We start from the raw sequence: 20,659 nt of genomic DNA on the forward strand, positions 1-20,659 counted from the left end.
CACTAATTTACACCAATCAAAGCTTTTCTTCAGTCAGTAGCATGAATATTGTTCAGCCAATAGACTTTGAGAGAAACTCCCTTACAATGGAAGAACTGCATTGGGGCCATCTCCCTGAAAGAATCCATTTCACAGTCTGTAGTTTGATCTTGAATACTCTCCATTCAAGTAAACCCTGCTATCTTGCCTCTAACTCAATGTTTCCAGATTCGAACGAACTACGAGGAGGTCATTCCTGATCAGACAGAAAATCCAAAAGTCTTACAGAGAAAACGGCCATCAACAGGCTTTCTCTGTATCTATCAAAAAAGAGGACCAGTCCAGAATACACTCACCAACAAACAACCAAAGTCAAATACCACTATACTGTTCCGAGGGGATTCTGTATCCACCTTTCTCTCACAATGGGATCCTCGATCCGGAGACTTTACCTATGCGCATGTTTGCATCGACCACTTTGGCAGAATGGGTTATGTTGGGGCAGAACACTACTCTTTTACTAGTGGTAGATTGAGGGGGGGTGTGTGCGCTCATGTTTGATTTTTAATGACACTTTCACCAGATATTTTTGATCTTGTGCACTTATATATCAACTTTTTATTTTGTTTTTAAACAGGTTATCCTAAACCAAGTGCTTTATTAGTACAGTACTCGAAAGTTGTGATAAGATGTAAGCCACCACCTCATCACCCACGCATTTGAGTTAAAGTGCGCCTCACTCTACTGAGAAGATTAGGTCACACCATATACTGTTGGCCCTGACAAAATAGCCATGGATCGCTCCACGATTACCTTAGGGATGAAATATGTTGACATATAACTTAGACCAGAGCTTGCTAGCCGGTCTACAGGTGACAGATTTACACTCTCACTTGAAGAGACACAGACCATAGTATCCTAAGTGTCTCTGCCTTCTTTTTTAACCTCAAGATCTACCGGGGATATCACATTAAATATTTTGTTGGCATCTGGTTGACAGTTGATTTTATCTTCACACCATTCACCGATCTTCTCACATTGTAGGACATACCATTCCTTGTTCTACGGTGCTCACTTGGCATATTTATTAACAGATCTCCGACAAAGAACCCTCTTGTGGGGCCTGCCAGGCATTGCAGCGCCGGCCTGGCGAGGAGCACTGCCCTATGATGAAGCATGTCACCTTCAGGTGAATGAGGGCAACTGTACTTACAAGCACATGCTTCCCGTGGGACCTGCTTACAGCTAGGGTTACTTTCTCAGGGGCTGAATCCCCTCAGAGCCTTTTCTCTGTTTATAGATTGAGACTCAGGAACAAGCTCCTTTTCACCCTCAAACTTACTTAATTGGTGGTGCAAACTTGGGAACGTCTCAACACAGACTGTATGCCTGTATCCTCCATGTCTCACCACGCTGTGATGCCGCTTCCGATGTAGTCTGTAGTGGTACAATGTGTTGTTTGGAGTTTTATTTCTATTTAAAACAAAGATCAATGATCTTATCTTCAATTGATTTTTTTTACAGAGAATCGGAAATTGCGCCCCCAGATCTACAAAGGTAATGCATTTTTAACAATGTATGCCGATAATTAGACATGTAATTCATATAACATGTATTTTAATTAGGATCTTTGTGTATGTATTTCATATATATCATGTAGGGAAATACCTCTTTTTGCATGATCACTCCCAATGTTTTGAACTGATGCTGATGGTTTTTGGCTCTGGTGAGTGAGGTGTACTCAGTGCCAGTGAGGTCTTTGTCTGAGGAGCTCTACCACCACTGGCATATGTTAACTTACTTATAAGTACCTAGCATATTTTACCAAGTGAACTCAGGATCTGTGAGTAAAGGTATCCCTCATGGGCTGCAGCACTTATTGTGTCCCTGATTTTGATGAGGCAAATGTATGTCTCCGAACCAATCACTGCAGATGGGTAGGAGAGTTTTACTCTGCTAACTCGACATGTTTTTATAAATTGTTGTATTCACAAATTGGCATTTTGCTGTGGAAAAGCTAGTAGCCACATTGGGGAGTGCAGGGTCACAGCTGACAACCCAACAGTGCTAACTCCTGCATAGGTCTACTAAAAGTGATACTTCAAGACATCAAAATAATTGCTACATTAAACCTGACATGATGCTCAATTCGAATTTAATATAACGTTTGCACATATAGCAACTCTAGAAAGTTGTTACTTTGTTGCCCTCCGTTATCCAGTGACCATTTATGGTTGCCGGGCACAAGACAGCCTTCTGCCCTCCTGGGGGGAGCTATGAATGACTCTCAGGAAGAAATACAAGGGGCCTGACATTGGAGGAGGTGTGACCTCTCCCTGGCAGGAAGGCCAAACAGGGTGTGAGCCCAAAAGTTGAACTTCAAAGGGAAAGCAACCTTTGATGGGAAACAAGCAAGAGGGGATTCTCTTTTGTTCCTTGCAGACAGGGTGGCATCAGGGTCATCAGGGACAGGCTGAGAGAAGCCACTGCTAAACTGCTTTTCTTTGGGCATCCAGATAGTCGCATCTTTGGGATGGGCTAGGGAAGGCCACACAAATAGATAGGGGTTCTGACATGCTTAGACTGGACAGAACGTTGCATTTTCAGATAGCCCCACGCCACACTTCACAGGAAGCCATCACTAGGAGGGAGGTGACCCGATAGCCTATTGGCCAGTCATTGCTGCATCCCTCCAGGGGACAAACTGGGCTTAAAAGTGGCACCCAGACCTTGGATCACATCTGTACTAGAGGAAAGAACAAAGAAGGACTGCTCTGCTGTTCCCGGGACCCGGCAAAGAGAGACTGTACAAAAGACTGAGCTGCACCCGCTGCTCCTTGGGCCAGCAAAGAGAGAACCATGCCTGTGATGCCCTCCACAAAGAAAAGTCATCCCCAAGGCCCAGACTGGAGATGTGACTCCAAGAGTCAGTTGGCTGACGTCCAGTTATTTGTACAAGGCCACAGAAGCTGAAGAAGCCTGCCTTTGTGAGTTGGTAGCCAAAGACGCCTGATCACCATTGAGTGCCGACGTTTAGCTTGGGAGACAGAGTCCCAACCGCTCAGAAGTTGCACCCGAGTATGATATACATGGGAGAGTCATCGGAATGCAGTGTGATCACACAGCAAGGATGTTACCATTAGTTAAAGGGAGTCAGAAATTCTGACGCATCTGTTGACGGAAAAGTCACGCATTGCTGGAGTCGTGTCGCAAGCACGACGCAACTCCAGCAATGCTCAGGGGTGCCCTATGCCTAACATACTGCATCACTCCTTATGCCTGCTTCAAGCAGGCGCAGGGTTTTGACGCAGCAAGAACGTAAAAGTGACTCAGTGAAATCTTGCAGATTTCACTGCGTCACCTTTACGGGGCTTCCTGCGACGGAACGCCGACCCTGCATACATGCATACATTAAACCTGACACAGGTTTAATGTGGCGCAGGGCTTCACAACGTGATGCATCTCCCTAGATGCGTCACTTTGTAAATGGGCCGCAACTTTTACGCTGCCACTGCGTCACAAAAGTGACGCAACGAAAGTGCAAAAGTGACGCAAGGGGCTTGTAAATCGTCCCCTTCGTCTTTTAACACATGCTTTTCAGCGGCGTTAATTTTTGCCACTAAATCCTGTCTACTAATGTTAGTAGATAGGGTTTAGCGTCAAAAAGCATGGGTGGTTGCATGGGAACGCCCATGCACTACCCATGTAATGCTCCCTTGACGTTAGTTTTCAATACAAACAAATGCCACAACCATTTAGCATTGGTTTGTTAATCCCCAGAAAGGTTTAGCAAAGGGTTAGCATTAAAAAAGTAACTCTAACCCATCACTAAACCTTTGAGAATCTGGGCCCCGGAGTCTCCGCTCTTGGGTCATAGATTCCACACTTCGGATGGAGCACTCCGCACAGAAAAAGATAGGACAAATGAGAGTGCAAGACTGCACATAGGTCCTGAATCAGATAGCACATCATGTAGTATATTTGTAGTACTGCAAATAGTAGTAGAAAATGCCAAATATTTCCAATCTCAAGCCTCCACCTGTTCCATATGCACGTGTGCAGTTCACATAAAAACAGCAGAGTGTGGGAACATTTACCTATACATTAGAGTACATAATGGGTGACGAACACAAGCAACTTGGGTGACAAATGCCAGCAAATGTGGATGAAATGTGAGGGGAATAGAGAGAAGTAATGAGCTATATTGAGAGTGTCTTTGAGGGATTTGAGACAGTCCTCACCCACCTCCAAAAGATTGTCACCAACATCAAAATACAGGAAATTGGGGTGTTGTTACAAACAGAGGGCAGAGTATGTAGGTGCTGGAGCAGCTGGGCAATACTTCTTTCTCTTGAGCTACTAGTTGGGTTATGGCCTTTATGTAGGTTCACAGTCTGTTGTCAATGATGACTGGAGGAGAATTAACACTGTCCATACATTCCATCCTGAAACAACTCTGGGAGCCTTTCATAATGTATGTGACTCAAATCAGTACTAAAGAGCTAAGAGATAGGCTAAGATAACAATTGGTCAAATGTGTTTTTACTCTTTCGGGGCTATGGAGTTAAGGGTTCCTTACCCTTTGGGGAGTAAAGATTCGTCCAATTTTCAAATCTCCCCAGCCCAGTCGACATCTCTAGCATAACCTGCAACACCCAGCTTGACGGTTGATGTCTATGAATTGAGTGCGTGAATGAATTTTTTATTGTGTCGTTCTAATGAAAATGTGTCTTATCAAAATTAGTGGGTAGCAAAAACAACCAACAATTATGCATCTCCCTTGGGTATCAGGGGTCATGCTGTGTGGCGCATTGTCCTATCTTCACTGGCCCTTATGACAGACACCATTGCCAACCTCAAAGTTTGGCAAAAAACACACACATTCTCCTCAAATTTCTGTGCAAGAAAATTAAGAATCTATAGTCATCCACACATTTCCTACCACTTCGGGTTCCCAACAGTCTCCCGATCACAACAGTACCCCACTTGTGTGAGTGAGCCAAGAGACCGCCACGCATAACACCCTAAAGCATGTAAATAGACCAACAATATGGGTAGCTGGTGTATGGTAGGCACCGCCACAAATATTATTTATGGCCGTGCTTACCAACCACAGACCTTTTTGAAAACTAGACACCCATGGGATTTCAGGGTGGTGTGTCATGCATGGATCCAACAAGGTTTTCTTACCCACAATGTCTGCAACTTCCTTTGACCTTCATTTGAGTTATTCCTGTTGTGGCACTAGGCCCAGCCACACAACTGGGGCAGAATTTGTTTTGGACATGTGTGGCATTACTGGGTGGTAGGAATGTTGTGTATTCCTATTGATTTTGGAAGTTTCCATCACAGAAATGTAAGACAAATGTGTGATTTTAGGAAAGGGTGAAGTTTGCAGACCTTTTTGGGAATTTTGGGTAAGAAAACCTGGTGAGTGCCACACAAGGTACACCACCCTGTAATTCCTGGGTGTCTAGTTTTCAAAATGTGTAGGTTTACTGGGTTTCCCTTAGGTGCCGGCTGAGCTAGGGTCCAAATTCCAAGCTCAAAAATCCACAGTTACCCACATTGCGAGAAAAAATATGATGTGTCAATGTTGAATGTTAGGCACTTACCTGTCATTGGCACTGTGAGAAGATGGCCTGGTACATGCTGACCACGAGTTATAGTGAGCACCTTGTACCAGTACAAGCAACCCTTATTGATGAATAGGTTTAAAGACAACCTTTATTGAAATCTATCCTAGTGGTAGCTATGGAGAGCACCCTTCAGACTAAGTCTTGAAGGAGTGAAAAGCAGCTTGGTTTACCAGATTATAACCTCTTGAATTACTAAGTGAAAGGAGGACCACACAAGGTATATGTATAAAATATATGTATGTATTTCTAAACACTATCTACTAACCTCTTTATGAGATTAGAGTCCAAGATACACAATAATACAGTTCTAAAACAACAACAAATACAGAATATACACTGGGCCCCAGGGTGGGACCAAACCATATATTAAGAAAGTGATATAAGAACCAAGACTTGACTAGACACAGTGACTAGAGCACGTAGAATCGCTGGGACCCCAAGGAACCACCCAAGGTAGTGACACAGGGGACCCACGGGGGACGCTTGCAGTGTGAGAACACAGCCGCAAGCTCCTGTTCTATTCTATGGGGAAAGTCGCGGTTGGAATTTTACAAGTTTAGGACACTTAGGAGAGGACTTTGAGCAAACCACTTTAGACTTAGGGGGTACTAGGGCCAACATCCACAGGAGATCCAGAGTACTCAAGTTACCTCACCCAGGGAAACCGGGTGCATAGGTGTCAAATGGTGTCTGGAACCGTCCTTGATTTTAATGGCGATCTGCAGCAAAGTGCTGCTGCCAGGAAGAAGAGAAGTGTCCGGGGTGATCCAAGCCTGGATCAAAGTTCGGAAGGACCTGAAAGCAGAGGGGACAGAGTCTGGGTCACTTGCCAGTGACCAGGGGCACGATAGACGAATGCCCACCGATGTCAGTTGTTTCAGGTGCGAAGAGGAGAAGCTTGACTCTGCACCCACGAGGACCAGGAGGTGTTAAAGACAACCAGAATCTGGATTCGAGCTGTGCCACAAAGGATGTCGAGTGCTGCAATGTCAGTGCTCGGATTGAGCCCAATAAGCCTTGGCAACAGCTACCCATGCAGGAAGAGAAAATATGCGTTGGTGCGGACCATCAGGGTCCTGGGGACTCCCCAAGCAATGGAGAGTCAGGGCACATCTGGAGCAACCAGGTAAGCTCAATTAGAATTAAAGTTGCCTTCACAGGGACCCACCAGTTGACAGATCAGGGATCGCAAAGGGATCTTGAGAGAAAACACAAAGGGCCAGCTCACATAACACTCGTGGAGTGTAGGCGGGCAATCTTTGTGGAACTGCTGCTTGGGGTCAGGGCTACAAGGAACCCAAAGCACAGCTGCAGGAGTCATTGGAAAGCTGATGCTTCTGCAAAGTGACACAGTGTCCAGGGGTTGGGGTTGCACGGTCGCCACGAGTGATACGGCCTCAGACATGCTGTGGGCACTGATCAACCTCTAAGAACACGGAAACCCACCTCCTGTGTTGCCAAGTTCTTCGGAGTCCTCAGGAGCTTCAGAGATGTAAACCGGTCAGATGCATCTTTGGGGTCTGCCATGCAGGGGAGTAACTCCTTTACTCCAAGGGTGATTCTTCAGTCATCTAGTTCAATGTAGATCGTCGAAGTTCCAGGATTCAGTATCAGAGTTTCGTCCAGGTGTAATCTAAAATCCTGTAGCCAGGGGTTCCTATCTTATGCCCAAGGAAGGGGTGGGACAAACTCTAGGGACCCACCTATGGGAGGGTCAGGAAAGAGGGGTGGCTACACCCATTTCCTTTGTCCTGTTTCACACCAAAGCAGGGGCTGGTAGCCCCTGCAACCAGTTTGAGCTGGACTATGCACAGGGACACCAAATGTGCCCCCAGGGCAGACTTCAAAGCACAGAGTACACCCACCCAGCCCCAATACACTAAATCCTGTCTGGGAGGTGGTTACACCTCCCTGTGACAGGAAACCTGTTGTCCAGGCCGCCCCTGCCAGAGTTTCATCCAGCAGCAGGAGGGCAGACCCGTGTCTGTGGCAGCAGCATCCATTTTGTGATGCCAGGGTTCTGTTAAGGTGGTACCCGGTGATACCAGTGCAATAATGTTTCTCCCTCTAGAAAGGTGGGACCATACTCCCACTCCAGTTACTGGTGTGGAGGTATGATTCCAAGGTGTTTGACACGAGACACAACATGTTTCCATGCAGCCAGTCCAAAGTTAGCATTAACCGTTCGGTCATAATGCACTTAAAAGTACATGGTTTTGGCTGCATCACAAACAACCCCGGAATAAAGGATATACTTCCCACTCCCATGCCTGTCCCACATACACCCAGACGTAAGCATGCACCCACCACAACAGACACAGGCACCACACCAGCAGGGAAGGTCCGCCGCACACCTCCTGACACGCACACACAGGGTGAAGTAGGCACACCCACTGGGTCGGGGGCAAACGTGTGACACGCAGCCAGAGTGGGAGTCCGCATTCCACCCAATCCACTCCCTCCAAATCTCCTCCCCTCAGCTTAAGGCTGAGGGGAGGGGATTGCAGTCACCCTCTCTAGGAAGGTAGCATTTAGGGAGGGGTTTGGGCGAGATGTTTTGGCTGGATTAAAAACCATGAATTTGGTCTTTGTGGTATTGATCTCCAGCCCTCGATTTTTACAGAATAGAGAAAAACTATCTAGGATCCTTTGGATGCCCATGGGAGATTTGGACAACAGCAAGGTGTCATCCGTGAACATCATTGCTGGTACCCTGCCTTGCTCCAGCTTCGGGGCATCATTGTCCGCCACCTCGTTTAATTGAGCCACCAGGGCGTTGATAAATAGACAAAACAGAGTGGGGGCCAGCACACACCCCTGTCTCACTCCTCTGTTCACTGGGAAGCGGGGGTCAGTTCTCCATATTTCCCATGCCTAACTTGGGCAAAGTTTCCTGTGTGTAATCGCAGGAACAGTGACAAAAGGTAGGGTGGAATACCCAGCAGCTCCAAAACCTCCCACAGTTTGGCTCGTGGGACCGGATCAAAGGCCGATTTGAGGTCAACGAATATCAAATAGAAACTGCCACCCTCTATTGACACCTTCTTCCAATATAAAAGTTGGAGCCTGAAGAGCTGATCAATGGTGGAGGTGTTCTTCCTAAATCCAGCCTGATCCGCACTCAAGACTTCATGGCCTTCCATCCAGAGTCGTTCAAGGAGGATCCTGTAGAACAATTTCTGGGTAACGTCTATGAGGCTAATCAGCCTGTTGTTAGAGGGCAAGAGGGGTGAACCTTTCTTAGACACTGGGAAGATTTCAGCCCCCAACCACGTGTCCGGGATCTTCATACCTAGCAGGATAGCGTTGAATATTGCCCAAAGATAGGGTCCCCAGATGGTGGGTTCCTCCCTGAATAAGTCCCCGGGGATCTTGTATAGACTGGGGGCATTTCTTAGGGGGAGCTTCCTAATTGCGTTTCTAACTTCTTTTAGTGTGTTCCATTGGGGTTCTTCACTAGGGTTCCCTGGGGTTGCTAAAACTGTTACATCTTTGGGCTCTGTGGGGTCCTCGCCTGGGTTGTCTAGAGGGCTTGGAAGTGCCGTTTCCATGCTGCTGCAGAAATATTTAGCTCTATCGCTGAGTTCTTCCCGCTACCGTCTGCACTCACTAAAGACCAAAACTTCTTTAAGTCCCTGTTATGAAGTGCTGCCTTAATGTCTTCCCACCTTTCAAGCTCCCAGTTCTTCTTGGCCAGCTTGGTACAGTCTCTATACTGAGCCCTACTTAATTTGATTAAGGATCTTTCCTTGAGCTTGATAGCATCGATGAGAGCGCCCTTAGCCTCACGGCAGGAACTGTTAAACCAGGTTTGCTTGGCACCCTTGGTAGGCTTGGGACGTGTCATAGGGTTGAAAATGCTGGTCGACAGTTCTTCATGGAGTGCCTCTAGTCTGCTAATGGTAAGTGGAGGGTCGGGTATTGCAGCAGCCAACTCCATTTCCAGTAAGGGCGAGATGATTTTAGAGTATAATTCTGCCTCCTTGTCTGGAGACTGCTTAAACTTTCCCCACCTGATTTTCCTTCTATTATTGGCAAGTATTAGGTTGGTACAAGCGCGGTGCCAAAAGACGTAGGATTGTAAATTTCTGGAGACTCCAAATCCAATGTCAAGGCAGGGAAGATTGTCCTGTTCTGTTAAAAATTACCTTACCCGGCTGATCAGACTTGGTACGGCCATTACAGGCCTTCAAGGAGTGGGTTAGGGTGAGTGCATTAATCTGGAGTACCAGAGTAGTCCAGGCCTTTACCAGTGGCACTTGCGGGTCAGGGCTGAACCAGAGGCTGTCCTCTTCGCTAGAGGGGGCATCCGTAGGGACAGCCAGGGGCTCAAATTGTCAGTTGAAGTCCCCCCCAAGGATCAATCTAGCATTTGGGGGGACTGTATCAATAAAGGAGTTGAGTAGTTCTATGGTCAGGGATTCCTGGGTAATGTTTACGGGATGGGAATAGATGTTAATAAGTGCAAGTTTTAGACTAAAGGGGAAAGTGAGTACAATACACTGCAAGTCATTGGATGCGGTACTCAGTTGGACTGCCGTGCAATCCAAGTGGGTAGCGACCCAGGTGCATAAGACCCCCGAGGGTCTGCCTCTTCCCTCTGAGGTGGCCTGCACGTTAAAGGTTGCGAAGCCTCCCCTCTCTATATCCTCTCTTGCCCCGGTCTCCTGAAAAATACAGACATCGTGGGAGCCCACAAACTGTCCCCACTCAGGGCAGTGGAGCTTGTTTTTGATTCCAGCGATGTTCCAGGATAAAATCCTTAGCTTACGGCCAGAGGAGGTAATACCGCCATATGCCTCCAGACTGATGTTATGAGAGCTACGAATGACAGCTAGCCGTGCAAACGAGATAACTTTGACTTCCTCCATTGTAGGGGCTGGGCTGGGAATTACATTATCCATAAGAGTTGTGGCTGAAATATTGAGAATGGCTGGGCCTAACTCATGATAATTAAGGGCTCCTCCAGGAGGTGAGGGTAACTGTACCCCTGATTCGTGGTCTTCGCTACTGAGGATGTGCTGTGTCAGTGGCCCACTGAAGTTCACCCCTGCTGCCTTCTTGGGTCCCCCTGTCCCTATATAGGGATTGAGGCCCCCTTGCAACCCCAGTCAATCCACCTCCTCGAGGGGATCGTATCTGTTTGCTAATGGAATGCTAAAAAGTGGTCTAAGGGGTGGACCTGCATTTTTAAATGGCTGGAATCTGTTTATTGGAGCCCTAAGTGCTGGAGTCCAGGGAATGATATGATTGCCTCGGCAAAAAATGTCCAGAGTATGGGCACGGACCACGGTGTGTGGTACATGAGTGCTAACAAACTGACCGGCAATATTTTGTACGGTCAGGAGATTGGTAAAATTGATGACTAGACAATCTCCTTGAGTTGTTTTTGGATTGTTGATCACCCATCCCACTCTTCGGACCATTAAGATTTTCCCAGCCCTGTCAAAGGAGAACTGCTTGTGCCTAGTTAGCCAAAAAAGACACTTGTTCCTGAGCTCTAGCTGCGATTCTTTCTGCCCATGGTTAATCTCAGGGACCCCTGTTAAAATAATGACATAGGGGAGTGAGGCAGGGGATAGATTTATAGTCGGTGTCATCGGTATTGCTGGACCTGTGTCCTCAGCCTCTGCTGGATATAGCATTTCCCTGCCTCCCCTCTGCTCTGGGTGGATAGGCCCTCTTCTATGCGAGTCCTCCCTGGGGGGACGGGCAGGAGATTACCCTAGGCGCATGGGAAGGATACATGCCAGAAGTTTCAGAGTGCATCAAGGGGTTAGCAGTTGGCAGGCAGTAAGAGCCTCTGCCCTTCCATCGCTAGATAGTGCAGCAGAGGTTGGAGCCAACAAAGACCCCTTTTTGCCAGTGGACGTTTTGGCTATGCTGTCGGTCTGTGAGCTACAATCTTGCCTCTTCCCTAAGACAATGGTGGTTATGCCAGGGGGGTTGCCCTTACTGCTCAACCCAGTCTGTTGCCCTGCATCTAAATGCTTGAGTAAGAGAGCAACTTCTTCCTTTACAATAGCTCTCATCTGGTTCTGCAGCTCCACTATCAAGTTCCTCGCCCACGGAGGACAATCAGAAGCTGTCAAGGGATTGGTGGGGGGTTCAGTCATACTTTCACTACTAGCTATTCCCTCAGCACTGTTTGTTAAAACTGGGTTTTTCCTTCTCTTATTTCCTATCGCATTTCCAGTCTTGCGTTTAGTGGTCTTAAGGGTGGGAATGATGGTGCCTGCTTTGCGGGTGGTTGGCTTCACTGGGAGTTGTTGTGGTGAAGGTGAAGATGACTCTAATCTTCTAGACAGGGATTCTGTTGGTCTCAATGGGGAGCCAGGGGTATTTGGTTGGGGGTTAAGTGATTCTGACCCTGGTCTAAATAAATCTGGGGTTAGAGACAGACGCCTCTCTGTCAATTCTATTTCATTTGAGACCACCCCTATAGCCCTCTGGAGCATCCTGTCTATTGAGGCTTGGGGCAAAGGGGCCGGAATGGGGTCCTGGGGCCCTTTTTTGGCTGCACATATGCACCTACCCATGTTCGGTTAAGTAAAAAACAAAAAATAAAAATATAAAAAAGAACCACAAAAAATGCCTCAGATTCAAGCCTAAAAGACGTTGGGCCTCCTAAGGCACAGAGCAAATATAAATTAACACAGGAGATTGTTGCTGCACACCCTGTATGCCAAAGTAAAAGATATTAAGATGCTAGGTAAAAGTAATGAAGGGTCAGACTATGCATATGGGTTGTGTCACAATTAAAATACGGCTTAGACTGGAACAGTTTGGCTGGTTTGTGCTTGTGGGGCACTGGGTTACATGTGCTCTAAATCCACCACCAGGTCCCGCTAAAGATATGGGGAAGGACCACACAGCTGCGCCAGTTAAAAATAGCTTCATTCAAAAGTCCTAAAGCAGTCTTACCAGAGTCTCTGAGGCGGAGATTCAAAGGCCAAGGGGGGTGGCCCTGCCCTGCCTCTTCCTGGCAATGACGGACAAGGATGGGCCCGCCCTTGGCCCCGGCTTTTCCCAGGCGCCGCCGCGCGCGTCCCGTACCACGGTGGGAGAGGCAGCGCTATAAACGCGATCACCACGCCTTCCCCTTACCAGCAGCACCTGGAGTGATGGCTAGGGACGTTGGGATTTGTAGTCCTTGGAGCAAGGGTTCGGCGCTATGGTGCCAAGAGGCGCTATGTAGCCCGGAGTGGGTGTCAGAGCTCCAGACCTCCTCTGGTCCATCCCGAAGTTGATGTTGCCCCCAGACAACAGAGCACAAGCAGCAAGACAGCAACGATGGACCCCCTATAGCATCAAGGCAAACCACATATAGGCACAAGGATGAAAGGAAGACCCTGAAGTCAAACTGTGAACAGCCACACATCCATTCAACTATTTCACAGGAGTACACCAGCAGCACTACACACATGGCCCATTGCACACTCCATGACTGACAAACACCAGTAGGAATCTACACACATACCCCCCCCAGCAGCACACAACACCAGTGATAAACACACTGAAGGCTGGCAATACTTGGCAGATAATACACACACAAACAACCACACACCCTGGAGGGTAGCCACAAACATCACACACACAGGGATGCCACAACAAATGTCTGCACAAAAACAACACACAAACACATAACTCAACAGAAACACACACACACAGAAGCACAGACATGCCCTGTGCAGCCAAACTGTGGAAAGACAATTGGAGTACAGACACAACAGGAGTGCACAACCTCATCACTCAGGATCAATGCACAGACAACATACCATAACACACACAAGAAGTACACCATCACAGAACAACACCGCCGCATCAAACAAACAACAGATGCACAGTCAGAAAAATCACATAGCAAACACAGCTGGACATCAGGGGATGCACACCAGGCAATAACAAATCAGCACACACACACAGCAGTGCATGCACAACAAGCAGTGTGTGCACACCAAGCCTACCAGCTACACACAGACATCAGTGACGACCAGCGACCCACGCAACACCAATCAGCACAGCACAAAGACAACAGCACACCCAGGAAGTGAAGCAAGAACACAGCCAACACACACACATCCAACACAACACCAACAGATGCATAAGTCTGGGACACAAATGTGGAAACAACTTGACCAGAGGACTGGGCAGCACACACAGTTGAACTGCATAGGAGCAAACATGACTGACAAACAGCAACAGAACATCACATACAACCCATTGGGGAAATGCCCTGAGTGACACATTGACCCTGGCCAAAGAACAGCACCACAAAGCACAGTGTCACTAATGAAGTGAGGGGGACACACACACATGTAAAACAAGGGGACAGCTGACATCAAAGTGAAATGTACTGCATGTCAGTAGGGGACATGACAGGAGTGTACCATACACAAAGAGAGGGAGTGCAGACCCAAAATGGGTAGGCACATGAAGCACAGATAGGGGATGGCATGTCAACACACACAACATGCCACACTGGAGGCAAGAAGGCACCATGTGACAGCAATGCATGAGAAAACACAACCACAATGGCAGTGTGGAACAGCAGGTCTGCACAGTCTCCACAAACAGCCACAAGACACATGGATGTGCAACAAAACACAACACTGACTTGCCAGTCACACACTCTGCATACTCACAAGTGACCAACACAACAAGTAGGAGTCAGAGAGAACTGCAAGGACACACAAACACACTGCACAGTGCACAACATACAACTCACACATGTGCATACAGCCACATCCAAAGGGCTGAACAATCAAAACAACAGGCACAAAACTCCTGGGTGACACATGTGTGGTTGACAATGCAGGGGCATGCACACATCAACACTCCCCACAAACCCAGCCCCTTCACACTGCACACTACCTGACCATCCAAGTGCACACATGGAAAGTAATCCATGGGACTAGGATGACTGGCCATCACAAGATGACCACACACATACACCAATTGGCACACATAAAGGAAGAAAACACATACATGATGACCCTGGCCAGCCTACCTGCAATACTGTGTGCAGAAACCCACACCCTGCTAGCAGTGCCCCCCAACCTGAGATGTGTATAATATAGCCAACATGAACTAAGTAAGCAAATGACCACTGCTAACCATTGTAAATTGCCACAACAAGTATCTGGGTCAGGAAGAACTGAAGACCCTGCCACCCTTGAAAAAAAGTGTGCCCAAACATTGACTATGTTGAAGTGGCACACAGACCATGTGGCACAGTAAACCATATACACACAGCAAAATAACTTTATTCAGTAAGAACACTGGCAAAATAGACAACTGGAGCAACTGTCTATATTGCACAGATAGGCACCATGAGTAGAGAAGAGCACAAAATGAAGAGTTTGTCCATGAGAAGCTGCACAGGCAAGGGCAAGACAGCAAGTCCAGTGGCCAGGGCAGAGTGCAGAGTATGTCCATGAGAAGCTGTACAGGGAATACTGGAACACAGCAAAGAGCAACAAGGCCAGTGGCAAAAACGAAGTGCAGAGTATGTCCATGAGAAGCTGCACAGGCAAGGGCAAGACAGCAAGTCCAGTAGCCAGGGCAGGGTGCAGAGTATGTCCATGATAAGCTGTACAGGGAATACTTGAACACAGCAAAGAGGAACAAAGCCAGTGGCAAAAAAGAAGTGCAGAGTATGTCCAGGAGAGGCTGCACAGGGAATGTGTGCAACTGTACCTTTCCATGGTCAGCAACACAGTCAGGGGGTAACAATGGGCCATACAGCTGTGGTAAATAAATCTATATTTACGCCAGGCAGAATTTCTATAATGATCAAATAATGAGTTGGGGAGTCCGTGGCATTTCGAGTTAAATAAGGACTTTATTTCAATAACTCGAGTTAAGGGAGAGCAAACTCCATCACCGTGCAAGGTTCAGGAGTGGTCTGATTGTTTATTCACAGAGTACAATATATATACATTTTCTGCACACACTCTGGGTGGACCCCTCCTTTACATACTAAAAATAAAACAGTGCAGGACATTCTTTGTAGCTGAAGCAACAGCCTTGCGCGAGGTCAGAAAGTAATCTTATCTAAAACACTTATGTCTGGTTTATGTTTCCTTGGCAGTTTCCTGTGCCGGAGCAAGGTCAGAGGGACCCTTATCTTTATGCAACATGTCTGGGATCAGTTCCTGTCTCTTTAGCTCGGAGGTCTGTCTATTCTCCTCCCAAGGCCTAGAGGCTTGCTATTCTCGGACTGTTGGCCTCACCATGAGAAAATAATTTTATCTGTTAAAACGTGAATGGGTTCAGAAGAGCGGGCTGGACAGAAATGTCGGTGTACGTACTAAAATGGATGCTGTATAGAACTGTTTGAAAGCAGCAAAGAAGTGTGCGAGGGGACAGAACCGGGAAGTGATCTTTTTATTATTTTGTTTTCTCATTCCCTCCTTGTCCCCAAGCGCGACTTAATTTTATTTTTAGGCCACTTCCATGGCCATGAGACTGTCCACATGGGCTTGCAGCATCATTTTCTCATTTTCTCTTGCTCTATTAATTGGTTTTGGGACGAGACATGTAGCACAGAGACCGCATAAGGCGGGCCCGCATTGGACACAAAGGCAACATGATATTAGGAGAGCAAGGACCAGCCCAAGTACGGTCAGCACTTTCCATCCCCATTGTAGAATAAGGCTCCATAGCCAGTCCATAAGGGACCAAGAGCCTGTGGCCTGGTCGAGGCCCTTTGAAAATACATGAAGTCGGGAAATAGCTGCATACACCGTGGGTGCGTTATCAGGAATATAAATGCAGCAGCTAGAACTGATCAATTTGCATGCCCCCCCGCGGTCTGCTAGCATGATGTCTAAAATCATACGATTTTGTAACGTCATGAGTCTTTCGGCGGCCATTTCAGCAGTGATGTTGCCCAGCGCACTGGCCGTCTCATCGATAGTGTTTTTCAGCACACGTGTTAACTGTCTTATGTGCCGGCTATTAATCATGGCTCCCCAGAAGGGACTGAAACCTTTAATAAAATCTCCTGCCTCTTGTTCTGCAGTATCTTCTGCATCTATGACCCCCCTTTGCCGCCTTCTGATGGTGGACAGGGGGTCAAGCAGATGGTAATCTGCCGGGGCAGTATAGGTGGGAGGTAACAGGAAGGCTATATAACAGGAGCCACTCCATCCAGTGGGTAACCACTAGGCCTGGGCAAAGCACTACACTACGCTCGCGAAGTTTGCGAAGTTCGCGCTACTTCGCACTACGCGAATTGCACGTAGCACAGTCCGACCACGCGTAGCGTAGTCTTGCGTAGTGCTGCGGTCATTTTTTGCTTGCTCGCGGTCCTCAACGTCAAGTTGGCGACCACGAGCAAGCAAAATGACATCCCGGCGAGACTTTTTCCTTGTTCGCGATCAGCAACATCAAGTTGGCGATCGCGAACAAGGAAAATAAACCTCCCGGCGAGATTCCCAACGCGAGGAGGTCAGGTTTCTCATTGCGAGGGGTCGCGTATGCTCGCGACCGCTCACGATGAGAAACTACCTGTTCGCGTTGAGAAAGCTGCCGCTCGAGTAAAAATCTCCTCGAGCAGCAGAAAACTACAGCTCGCACTGTGCAAGATGCCATTTTCAATGATTGCACAGTGCCGGTTGCTTGTCCGCACTGTGCAATCATTGAAAACAACATCTTGCACAGTGCGAACATGTTACTACGCAGTTCGCGAAGTGCAACGCGAAGCTCGCGTAGTGCGAACTGCACTTTGCGTAGCTTCGCGAAGTGCTACTTCGCGAACTACGCCCACCCTTAGTAACCACACATAGGCTTTGTCTCCGCAAATAAAATAAGAATTAGTTGATAGCACCAGATAGGGGGACATCGTGGTGTTCAGACTCCTATGAACTAGACAAGAACTTTCCCCCACCGGCTTATCCCCTATACCCGTTATACACAGGGCTCCTTTTTGGGGTATCACCCATACAAAGGATGGTGTGAGATTCCTTTTTACTATTTTCATACCTACAAATACCATGTCACCGTTGTTATTAATGGTAATCATTTCCTCCTTCTCCTCCTCAGTGTAGGGAAGAGAGTATGTGTCATGATCGGAACTATAAAAAAAAGGGTAGGCCCTGGTTTCTGAAGTATTACGCCAGACTTGTCGAGTAAAGGAAGCGATGACGGCATCTTTTATTCTTCCCATCCGCTGTCCCTCGTGTAACATGAGTTTCCAAGCCAAACAGGAACCCGCCATAGAAAAGGGGTATGAGAATAACGGAACACCTCTGCTAACCGAATGTGGCATTAGTCCACAGACCCAACAGTCAGTGGTGTTAACCGATAGTTGGTAATGGTGCAACATAGAAAGGAAAGTGTTGTTGCGAAATTCTAGGCGCCTGTCTGCAAGATGCGTAGGAAGTTCTACATGGGAGTGCATAGTAGTACTGTTTAACGTTTTTGCCAAAACTGGGGAGTATGCCAAGTGTAAGATCCACCCAAAGCTTGCGACACAAAGGACAACAAATAATAACACTACTAAAAAAACAGAATATCTTTGGTGTAGCATTTTACAATACTTTTGTTATATGATAGTCTTTTTGGCCTGAATATTTGCCATTTTCCTGAAGTCTGAGATCATTATTCCAGCCGCTTCACCACGGAACGTACCCAGTGGACTTAATTGACCAGAATATTAGACCTTATGTCTAGGTCTTAACTTGGAAGTATATTCTTGCTGTGGAGTTGTCTCCAGTAACGGTGGTAATATGTCTTTTGGATCTGTGTCTTTCAAGTCTTTGTTCTTCTCATAGGTATTAATATCCCCAAAGAATTTTTTACAGTGACTTGCATGCAGCCATCCTTTTCGACCTTCAACCTTGACCGCTGGTGTCCTGGTGGTCAATAGGACCAGTTTTGGCTTCTTCCACCTGGGCTCGAGGGGTGTTGATCTGTCAAAATTCCGAAAGAGGACCCAGTCTCCTGGAGTTATGGCGTGGTCCTCGGGCTTGGTTTTGTCTGGGAAGGCTGCAGCAACCTGTGAACGACAAGAGAGGAGTGCAGACATCAAGGAAGCCAAATAATCTGCAAGCATAGTACTGTCAACATCAGTTATCTTTTTCGGCATAGGCGTTCCCCACATGTTTGGGGGTCTCCCGAACACGACTTCGTAGGGAGACAGGCCTGACCTTGAATGCAGGGCAACGGGAAGAGCTGTGATCCAGTCAGTACCCTTCTCTGCACATACTTTTGCCAGCTTCGTTTTCAATGTTTGGTTATGTCTTTCCGGATCACTGACAGAATATCGAGGACAAGAATATCGACCTACAAAAATATCGAGGAAAAAATATAGAATGCCAAAATATCGAATGCCTATCTACAAACAGGTAAGTACTAAAATATCGATTCCAAAATATCGTTGTAAAAAATATAGTTAGTCAAAATATCGAATTTTTTAAATATATTAAAAGTAATGTAAAATTAATGAAATAATAAATATAATTAACTAAAACATACTTACAAATACTTAAATAACTTTACAATTAATAAATAATTATTGTAAGTTTAAAAAAAAAAATGTAATACCTATATATATTAACGTAATGTTAATAACAAATATTCTATATTTTTAGCGTAGGATAGCGGGCGGGTCAAATTTACTATTACCACTCCAGTAAGTTCAACAGTAGGGAAAGCATTGGATAGCGGGATGGTAAAAATTACTATTCCCACTCCAGAGAGTGCAACAGTAGGGAAAGCGCTGGATAGCGAGAGGGTAAAAATGACTATTCCAACTCCCGAGAGTGCAACAGTAGGGAAAACATTGGATAGCGTACGGGTAAAAATTACTATTCCCACTCCAAAGAGTGCAACAATAGGGAAAGCGTTGAATAGCGTAGGGGTAAAATTTACTATTCCCACTCCAGTGAGTGCAACAGCAGGGAAAACGCTGGATAGCGGGAGGGTAAAAATTACTATTCCCACTCCAGAGAGTGCAACAGTAGGGAAAACATTGGATAGCGTGGAGGTAAAAATTACTATTCCCACTCCAGTGAGTGCAACAGTACGGAAAGCATTGGATAGCGTAGGGGTAAAAATTACTATTCCCACTCCAAAGAGTGCAACAGTAGGGAAAGTGTTGGCTAGTGTAGGGGTAAAAACTACTATTCCCACTCCAGAGAGTGCAACAGTAGGGAAAGCATTGGATAGCGAAGGGGTAAAAATTACTATTCCCACTACAAAGAGGGCAACAGTACGGAAAGCGTTGGATAGCGTAGGGCTAAAAATTACTATTCCCACTCCAAAGAGTGCAACAGTAGGGAAAGCATTGAATAGAGTAGGGGTAAAAATTACTATTCCCACTACAGAGAGTGCAACAGTAGAAAAAGCGTTGGATAGCGAAGGGGTAAAAATTACTATTCCCACTACAAAGAGTGCAACAGGATAGCGGGAGGGCAAAATTTACTATTCCCACTCCAGTGAGTGCAACAGTAGGGAAAGCGTTGGATATCGTAGGGGTAAAAATTACTATTCCCACTCCAGAGAGTGCAACAGTAGGGAAAGCATTGGATAGCGGGAGGGTAAAATTTACTATTCCCACTCCAGTGAGTGCAACAGTAGGGAAAGAATTGGATAGCATAGCGGTACAAATTACTATTCCCACTCCAAAGAGTGCAACAGTAGGGAAAGCGTTGGATAGCGTAGGGGTAAAAATTACTATTCCCACTCCAGTAAGTGTAATAGTAGAAAAAGCGTTGGATAGCGAAGGGGTAAAAATTACTATTCCCACTCCAAAGAGTGCAACAGTAGGGAAAGCGTTGGATAGCGTAGGGGTAAAAATTACTATTCCCACTCCAGTAAGTGCAATAGTAGGGAAAGCGTTGGATAGCGTAGGGGTAACAATTACTATTCCCACTCCAGTGAGTGCAATAGTAGGAAAAATAATATTTTAATATTTTATTAAAAATAAATTAATTATTAATAGTAATACAAAATGTATTAACATTATTTACCAATCACACAACCTTTAATAATTAATTATTTATAAATACCAATAAATATTTTTTTTAATTAAT

At 46.4% G+C, this 20,659-nt stretch overlaps 1 protein-coding gene across 2 annotated transcripts in view; it reads left to right on the top strand.

Moving 5' to 3' along the window:
* Positions 1-20,659, top strand: part of LOC146839237 (CD5 antigen-like) — a 409,368-nt gene that overhangs the window by 301,554 nt on the left and 87,155 nt on the right. Inside the window, exon 6 of one of the 2 annotated variants that reach the window (XM_085603261.1) lies at positions 1,504-1,536. The exons of the other annotated variant lie outside the window; for it this stretch is intronic. Coding sequence (XP_085459387.1) covers positions 1,504-1,536 — 33 coding nt within the window. The remainder of the gene's footprint in view (positions 1-1,503; positions 1,537-20,659) is intronic. 2 annotated transcript variants of the gene reach the window in all.

This window comes from Triturus cristatus, chromosome 4_2 (assembly GCF_964204655.1).
Source record: "Triturus cristatus chromosome 4_2, aTriCri1.1, whole genome shotgun sequence".
Taxonomy (NCBI): domain Eukaryota; kingdom Metazoa; phylum Chordata; class Amphibia; order Caudata; family Salamandridae; genus Triturus; species Triturus cristatus.